At 45.4% G+C, this 9,268-nt stretch overlaps 1 protein-coding gene across 1 annotated transcript; it reads right to left on the minus strand.

Moving 5' to 3' along the window:
• Nucleotides 1–1,015: 1,015 nt before the first annotated feature.
• Nucleotides 1,016–6,479, minus strand: ky (kyphoscoliosis peptidase). The gene is made up of 7 exons (XM_041061585.1): nt 6,412–6,479; nt 4,876–5,474; nt 4,206–4,320; nt 3,945–4,062; nt 3,413–3,604; nt 3,005–3,195; nt 1,016–2,793 (listed from the first exon to the last, which is right to left on the minus strand). The coding sequence occupies exons 2-7, from the start codon at nt 5,452–5,454 to the stop codon at nt 1,466–1,468; spliced, it is 2,523 nt and encodes an 840-aa protein (XP_040917519.1). The 5' UTR covers nt 5,455–5,474; nt 6,412–6,479; the 3' UTR covers nt 1,016–1,465.
• Between the last annotated feature and the right edge of the window lie 2,789 nt (nt 6,480–9,268).

Raw genomic sequence — 9,268 nt, forward strand, 5'->3', positions numbered from 1 at the left:
AAGCTTGTATGTGTGTGTTTTGTGGTTCAGCTATTAACTGAAACACTGCGGGGAAAATGTGAGGAATCCTGGCCCACATACATGTAGCACAGTTTTAGCCCTCCATTTCCTCATGCTGAGTGTCTGTTTGTGTGTGTGTGTTTAGTAGAAAGGAAGATTGTGTGTGTGTGTGTGTGTGTCTCCGTGTCCTTGTATTGTTGCCAGGCAGATACAGTCCTCCACATGGCTAACCTCTGACATCAGCGTTTCCTTGCCTCTCTCCTGCCACCACTGCGCCGCCAGTTTCTCCCCAGTGACTCAAGGCAAGACCCCCCCCCCCCCCCCCCCCGCCACACACACACTTAAAACACACTCTTACCATATCACTTGCACCATTAACTGCCCTTTTTCTCCTCCCCACCCCTCTATTGTTGTATTTTTACTGAGGCAGTGAGCACAGGCTATTTGTGGGCTATTATGACAGCCACATGTAAACACTCCTCACTCTCACTGGCGTCTGCCAAAGCCTGCTGAGCAGGTCCAGGTCACTGCAACAATAGTGCACTGTACAGTCCTGGAGTTGCTCACTTCTGCTAAGTGGGATTGTGGGACGCTTGTCTCTCTTTTATTTATTAAACTTTTTGGTGTGACAGCTCCAGAAAGATCTCTGAAAACTTAAAGTGAACATTTTCTCTGTTTAGTTTCCACTTGGTTGTAGATGGTTTGATTAACTAAAAGAAAAAAACAGCATAATGTGAAAATTAGTCTCTACATAATATAGTAGTGTTTGTAAAAATATTGTCATCTATTTCTGGACATCTTGCCGGTGTTTAAGTGCCTTAACCATTAAGAGCATTTCCCATTTTAATAATTTAAAGTTAAACTTGGAACTTAAAGTTTTAAAGGTAATTGCTGGGCCTGTATTACATGGTCAGTGCTGTTACTGTGATCACAAAATTTGCAGTGTTGTCTGGGGTTATCTGAGACTTTTGGGGAAAAAAAAAAAAAAAGTCCAGATTTAGGTATAGTTTTCACAGTATATTTTTATTGCACACCTTTTGACAATCATTTTACAGTACAGGTTTACTTGCCCATAACATTATAATAAGCCACAAATGCACTCCTGATCAGTATGATATAATGGCTTAGCACCACAGCTGAGCACCATTGTCAATCTGTTTTTTTATTTTTTTATTTTTATTTTTATTTTTTTTTAATACCTGGCTCAAAACTTCATTGCTACAAGGATTCACACATTCACAGGATCAAAATTCATTTTCATCCACCTTATTATGACTGGCAGTGAGCTGTGTTATGTTGATGCACTTACTCCTGAAAGCTTAAGTCTCACAGTTTGAATTATTTGCAAATATTTTTAACCCCCGTCTGATTTGCATTAGTTCATATCAGTAACTTCATCGGGCAGTAACCAGTTCATTATTATATTCGGAGAACTATCCATCTGGTCTCTGCCAGGCTTTTGATTTCACACTTCTCTCTCCAACTGTTTGATGTCAAAGGTCATCAGAACAGCCAAGTCACTGGACTCCCCTGAGGAGGCTGCCAGTTTCAGTTGTTGGAGACCGTTTCCACTGAAAACCTCGCCCTCCCAGACTCTGCTCTTGTTCAGTTTCAGATCAGCACGCGTTTCTCCCACCACACTCACCCTCTGGGCCCCAGGGACCCTCACCCTGAAGCGGACCCAGGAGAGGGGCTCCAGCAGGCCCACGCGAGGCTCAAAGAGCACACAGCCCTTCCTCCAGGCTGAGTAGACGCAGGGGAACGGAGGCCCCCGCTGATCACAGCTGTTCCTCAGAACAAAGTCACACATGGGGTTGAAATCTCCACCAGGGGCGATCCTGGCGTACAGGCCCAGCCGATACACCCCAGATTCAGGTAGGCTGACGCTCACCGTCACCTTGGTGTCTGTGTATGTGCAGAAGAGGTGGCGTGAAAGCGGAACATCTGCTGTTTTGTTCTCTTCTCTGCTGAGCACAGTGTGAAGTTCAAGGTCCCGCTGGTTGTGGAAGGTGATGTTACACTTGCCTTGCTGCGTGCTCACCAGCGCCGTTGTGTGGCTGAATTTGGACAGCCCCACCTCCAACGTGCGGGTCCCTGGGCCACACACCGAGCCCAAGTTAGGAGGGAAGAGCTCATCCAGTCCGACCACCTTCCCTTTGCAGTGCAACAGGAAGTTTGCAGCATTTTGGAACTTGACTTCTGTTTTCTCATAGTCCCTCACAAACAATGACAGTCGGTAGAAGCCATGGAAGGAGCACAGGACGTGGCAGGTCAGAGCATCTGGCTGAATCTGAGTAGCAAGGCAGCGCTTGGCAACAGCTGCGTCCAGCTCTGGGTGGACCAGTTCACACAGCACCATCAGAGGCCTGGACGTCTTCAACACCAACTCAAAGACACCACCTTCCACCTCAGCAACCTCGCTGCCCTGGCTGCTGCCTGCAATGCCCAGAGATCCTGCAACAGGCTGCAGGCCCCAAGACAAAAAGGGGTTCTCCGGGATCTCCTCCATGGCCCGAGGCTTCTGACACTCGACTGTGAAGGAGCAGACCCAGACCAGAGGTGTGGTGTCTGCTTCAGGTCTGGCAAAAACCTTCACATCATATGTGCCGCTCGCAGGAGGCAGGAGCTGCAGCTTCATACTGCGATGGGAGACAGTCAGGAGGCCAAAGGAGGAGTTGGTGGACTCCCTCTGCTCTGAAGCGCCACAGTGGAGAAGGTCCTGGTGCTGTGTGATCTCATAGGTAAAAGTGGTAGGTCTGGAGAAGCCGAGGGACACGTTGGCCTCGCCTTCATCTGTGGAGGAAATGGAAAGGGGATTTTTAAAAATAATTTTAATCCATTTATTTTACTGGAAAGAGAAAAGGGGGACATTGATTGGAAACATTGTTCTGGCGAAATTTAAATTCCATAAGCTTTTATTTCTTTTAAACATTTTCAAAATGTATGAATGGTACAATTGATGCATCTGCACTGCCTTGTAAAATCAACCAAACTGAGGGCAGACCTGTGACGATGTGAAAATGATGAGGCTGAATTAGCCTGAGCCCCATTTTGAAGAAGGCTGAGGTCTTGAAGACCCTCCTCTCAAACTCCTCCAGGGGTATGGGCCTTTCCAGGAGCTGCCATTTCTCCTCATCGGGGAAGTGCGAATCTATCAGCTCCTCTGGGTCCGTTAAGAAATAGAAATCATCGAACCTTGGAGGCAACAGATGGAGAAAGCAGATTGGTTTGAGACTCCACTCGCTGCTGGTCGTGGGTGTATGAAAACAAACAAAGGGCCAAACTGACAAACTTGTCAGGGTTGCAGTGATGTGGTGTTTTTATAGAACTGTTTTCAATAAAAAATAAAAATAAATGCCATTTGCTCAGGTTCGGCTTCAGATTCCCAGTTTGGACAGAAACACGTTCACACCTTTTGACAAAGCTTTCGTTGTCCATATCTACTCGTCCTGCTCCCCAGCAGGCGTCCAACAGGAACCACTGTCCTCCTAGAAGCACAGCGTTCCACAGGTGATCAGATTTCACATTTTTGAGGCTCTGGCCCTGACGGTACCCGATGCCCTTACTGTGGCCTGGCACTTCTTGGCACTCGATGCCCACCTCTCTGTAAATACAAACAGAGCATGTTCACTGCCTTTGGTTTTTTTGTCTTTAAACTTAAGCAAGGTACAATGCAGTAGAGCACTGAATGAATGGATGGATGGCAGAACAGGAGCAGAAAGAGCTGTCACTGTGTTTGAGTGTATCTGTAACTATATGTCTTTGGCCAGTGGCTGATTTTTTTTTTCTTTTAATAATATTTTGAAAAACATAGGTGCCTGGAAAATGACCACCAGTAATATACAGTATATATATATATGATTTGTGGTGTTTTGAGGAAAGGCCATGTTCCCTCTTGTCTAATTCATTTAAAGACATGAAGTTTTTGGTTTTGCTGTGTTTACCTGCACATCTCTGTACAGAGGTTGGAGTAGCCGCAGCACACACCCCGACCAGCTGCTATCACCTCCTCTGGGGAGCTCAACTTTTCTGAGCGGCCAAGGTATCCGTTCACGTCGTATTCTATGAAGACAACATTCCTTTTATTCCAAAACAAGGTACGAATGTGACATCTGCTCTTTAACACAAATGACTAGCAATCCTGAAATCCACATTTGTTTATTACATAATGCATAATGGATTTACAGTACAGTTCGTAAACTCACCGATGTTGTGGCACAACCAGACCCAGATGGCACGAAGCCTCTCCAGCTCATTTCTGGCCCCTCGTGTGATGCTCTGTACTATTGTCTTCACATCATACACACACTTTTCCTTCAGCTGCAACACACAAAGACATTCACTGTTCGACAGAATAGTTTTTCATAGGTACTCACAGTATCCAGAGATGGAGTCTTCATGTTTTCACATTCAGCCAGCATCAAAAACGTTACGTAAACCAGAGATTTTCTTTCTTTTTTTTTTTTCCCCCTATCATCTTACTGCATCATCCTATTTGCCAGCATTTTTCAGTGTCACTCAGTGAATTGAACAAACCAGGTTACATCCATGCTCAAGGTTGTGAGTGCTACCTGAGAGCTGCGGTATTTGTTATGGTTTTATTGCAGTAGACGAGCAGATGTTATTGTTCCTCAGTGTGTTGTTCTGTTTTATCCTGCTGCAGATGTCCTCTTATTTCTTATTTCTTATTTGGATTGCCTGGCCAGGTTATTCTGGCCAGTTCGTTTAACATCTTTGCTCTGAGGTCTTTAGTGTAGATGAAGTAAAAATGTGACTGGCTATAAACTGGTACTCTTGTGTAGCTTTAACAGGTGAAGCATGGATTGGTGGTAGGAAATGAACAGGAAACGAACACGGCAGGTAAAGTGCCCTCACCTCTGCTCCTGCCCTGATCACATGTGCATCAAGCCTGTGGAAAACATCAGAGTTGGTGAAAAGGTCCTTTCGACGTTTCCTCTTCCCTGTAGCTGCAGAGAACGGTGTCACCTTCAGTCCCAGGTGTGCTTTCGGTTTCAGGTGCCTCTGTTCTTCTGCCTCCTTCCTCACTGCACTCTTCTTCACCACAGAGATGGTCCTGGCTGCGCTCTCAGATGACAGTTGTCTCTTTGCTGCGGGACGCTGATCATCACTCTCCACCGTCAGTTTCTCAAGCACACTTTGCCTGGAGAGCGCAGCACTCTGGGAAACTTCAGCACAGACCAGTACCTGGGCAGCTGCCCTGTCTCCCCCAGGAGAAGGCACTGGACTCTCCTGGGCCTGGTTTTCTTTATGCACTAGAGCTCCTATCACTGGAACAGGGCTTTGTTCGCCTATAATGGGATTCTCCTGGAGGCCATGAAGCTCCAGGGCCTTCACCTGTATGCATCCCTTCTGGGTCACCTCATCTTGCTGAGTAAGGCGTGCAGCACAGGAGAAGGGGAAGGAGAACTTCTGAATTGCAACTTCAGCTGACATTATGCTGGAAGCATGGTGTCCTAACCAGAGAAAAGACAGATGTTATTCAAAAGACAGTCGCTGTTTTCCTTCTGCTGTTTTCAGCTTAATCCTTGTTCAGTAGCTTCACATGAGACACATGGCTGCTGTGGGAAGCCATGACAAAAGATTCTTAGCAGTATTACACATGCTGCACGGACTAAAACAGAAAGTATATTCCATACAGTACATTCTGTGTAAGACAGTGATGAATTGGCAATTATATCATGTCTATTCATGACCACAAATTAACGCAAAGGTTGGACTCATTAGTCACTGTCACAGCTAACAGCGCAAAGAAAGTCAAAGTCTTCACCAGATGAGAATGACCTTATAACTTCCTGTATGTGATGAACCTGTAGATTGATGACCATATTCGACATGTCTTCAAAATAAGCAACATGTGAACATATTTTGACCAAAACTCAGTAATCTGTTGAAAAATGACTTATGTTCTCAAAGGAACAGCAGGTTGGCACCGTGGAGACACTAAGCGTCCTTCAGCCAGTTGACCCAGGCTGAAGCCCTGTGCTGGCAAGCGTTCGCCCTGCTCAAGTGTCCTTCAGAAGACCACTAAGTCCCGTCAGCCCCGTGGGCACCGTGCTGCTGCTGACCCTGACCTCCAACCTCCCTAGAGTGCAACTAAAGTAAAGGCCATAAAGGATATTGTAAGGTATGTTGGAATAAATCCGAGCCCAGTCCTAAAATAAAATCATGACAGATGATAAAATACAATTTTTTCAGAATAATACCTTTAAAAAATGGCATTTTTAACCTCTCTGCATCACTGATACTTCCTTTTGTGTTTATTATAACTCTACACACTCCAAATGCTGATTTATGTCCGATTTACACTCACAAAAGAGAAGGTGGTTAAAGCCATTCTATGTAGGTTTAACCGTCGCCACATCCCTAAAAGTCACCGAGGCTTTTACTTACCCTGAGAGGATTTAAAATGCCTGCTGGATGTTTGCTGGAGAGTCGGGCAGAGATGTTTCCACTGTGCGTTCTCAGTGGTCCCCACTTGCAGGGGGAGGCTTATATACTCTCCCGGTGGCCTGCCAGGACAGGCCCCAGAATAACAGACCTAAAAATACTACAAAGCAGTTAAGACCGGCCAATGGAGTAAGCCCCGACTGAGGAGTGTGACGTCTGTTTGTGTGTGTGTGACAGTGTGTTGCTTACAGATGTATGTTCTGATTGTGTGTATTCCGTACATGCATTTGTTAATCAGTGCATACGCGCCGCAGCATATCTGGGCACGCGAGTGAGTGTGAACCTGCGAATGTGTGGGTGTCAGGTGATGCATGTCGGCATGGCTCCATATGCATTGTGAATGTGTGTGCGTTTGTATATGTTGTTCGCGGGCAGGTGGAGCGGCAGGTGGGTTCGGGAAGGTTGGCGCGTGAGCACGTGTCGGGTGCGACGGAGGGGTCAGATTCAGCGAAGAGTTGGCCGTTCAGAGAAAGGGACAGAAGGGTTTACGAAGAGCCTGGCATACGATAACGCCCACGTCAACATCACACACACACACACACACACACACACACGCAGGAATACACAGTTTACTCCATCTCAGTTTTTCATTGTGAAAAGCACCAGTCTGAAAATATGCTGAGCAGATTTGATAACACATTCCAACAGAAAAAGTCCGATCTGGTTTAATCTCACAGGCTTACAACATCTATACGTTCCTGACACACGTTTATTAACAAGGAAAGGACAAACTCATCTAAAAGATACATTAAAAATGTATGGGGCCACCTGGGAGCAGCAGGAACAAGCTGTAAACACCGACATATTTCCACATCATGGAAACATACGGTGACCTTGAGAGCAAACAGTTGCCTATTTACACATCCACCGCATACGGTGCGATTTTAGCATTTATTTAGAGTCGACTGGTTAAACTGAGCAAAACAGAGAAATGCAGGAGTAGAAACACTGAAAGGTCCTAAATCAAAGCACAGTCCAGGGTGTTATCTTCCATGTACACCACAGGTGCTTTGAACTCTTCAGCTCATCCAGCTCTGGGCCTTTCAAGTATTTCCTCAGGCCGTTTCCATCCAGAGGGAGCGAAGAGCATCAAGGTTTTCTCACCTTTACCGCAGAGTCAACACTGTAACTGTCATCTCCAGTGCTGTTCTGTATGTACATACACCACAGAAATACTGCGGAGAGGAAAGTAACTGGAACCGGGCTTTTCTCAAATTGTACCAGTACAAAAAAAAAATGCAATCACCGCAACATGCCACCCAGCAGATACAGTATTACATAACGCTGTCATATGTTGCTGTTGCTGATATTGACGCGTGGGCATGGCAGAGGGACAGCCACCTCTGCCGGTGGTGGATCCTGAGCCAAGCACTGTGAAACCGTGGAGTAATAATGCCATCTGGAACAGCTGTCAGCAAAGGAATCTCGCTCAGGCTTATTAGGGAGAGCAGAGAAGGCGAAGTGGTGGTGGTGTGTGTGTGTGTGTGGGGGGGGGGTCTCTCCAACTCAAAGAGAGGTGAAACACATGGAGGGGAGATGTGAAGTATTGATGGCAGAGAATGAAAAGGAAATCACTGCAGGCTGAAAAGGAATGATGTTAATCTGCTTCCAGGCACTACTGAATTTCTTATGGTGAGAAAATACAGATTTCTGTTCCCTTTTGGGTTCGTGAGCTTCAGATGTCTCCTTCTGTTTTACCCCAAAATTCACCGGTAACCACACCATTTAATCATGAGATGAAGATGAGTTACCAGAGTTAAGGGTGAGAGTCTGAAAACCTGTATCACTAGCGACTGAGCACAGAGGAAGATGATGACCTATGGTTGAAAGCTGTGGGGGGAAAAAAGCAAGTAACTTGATCTTGAGTTAAGACCTTCTTATTAAATCACCATTTCCAAGGCCAAGAATGAACTTTGAGCTTATCTACTGTATGTAGGTTCAAGAAAAAAAGTAAATGGTGTAAAAGCGCAGTGGAGGAAATCGATCAAAGGAATGGAAAAAATATGATGACTTGAAATTTTGATTTGAAAGTGGCTAAAGTTCAGGTGTATCGTCAGGTGGCCCCTGGTGTGTGCAGGATGGCAGGTGGATACACCCTTACTGTGTTTGCTTGTGACTGGAGGCAAAAAAAAAACTTCCTCGAGATCTAAGGGACCCACTGGGTCTATATTCTTCAAACATATCAGCGACATATTTTGGCCTTTGCCGGTCATCTGATTCATAAACTGATAAAAGAACTTTAAAATCTATTTCTCGACTACTCTGGAGCTGGTGTAATGTTCTCCGTTGTCTTCTTATTATTGTAGCAACAGCAGGAGAAATGTGTTGCTGCTGTCTTTTTTTGGGAAGATCAAGAACAGGAGAGCATTGCACCCTGCTGGAGATGACGGCATGAGTTTCTCTAAACCTCACGTGGACATGAGACCTCTGCTTCTAACTATTTTTAGATGATAAGAAGCTGATTTAGTCACTATTGTGGCAGTGCTGTGTTGATGCGGCAGCTGGAGTTTAAGTCTGAGTCCATTAAAAATTAAGGATTTTGAATTTGGACTCCTGTTTTTACAGCAAAGGTGAGAATAAATTAGAAAGCTGCTGTGTGACTGCTGTGATCAAAGGTTTGACTCCCACTTTAAAGATACCAAGAAGAGCTTGATCAGAAAGGGTTTCTGGTTTAGTGTTCTAATACAGGTGTGCTGTGTAAAGCACACCTACCTGAGAGTTCTTGGCATGAAATTATTATAGAACTCATGTGGGTTTCCAAAGAACTACATAGTGAAGGACTCCCAGCACTGATAGCAGC

This window comes from Toxotes jaculatrix, chromosome 17, assembly GCF_017976425.1.
Source record: "Toxotes jaculatrix isolate fToxJac2 chromosome 17, fToxJac2.pri, whole genome shotgun sequence".
NCBI lineage: Eukaryota > Metazoa > Chordata > Actinopteri > Toxotidae > Toxotes > Toxotes jaculatrix.

Excerpts from the sequence above, each read along its gene's own strand:
- ky (XM_041061585.1), bottom strand. The coding sequence starts at position 5,454 with ATGTCAGCTGAAGTTGCAATTCAGAAGTTCTCCTTCCCCTTCTCCTGT. Across the intron at positions 4,321-4,875 it reads TGATCAGGGCAGGAGCAGAG|CTGAAGGAAAAGTGTGTGTA; the intron begins GTGAGGGCACTT and ends TGTGTGTTGCAG. Across the intron at positions 3,196-3,412 it reads AACGAAAGCTTTGTCAAAAG|GTTCGATGATTTCTATTTCT; the intron begins GTGTGAACGTGT and ends GTTGCCTCCAAG.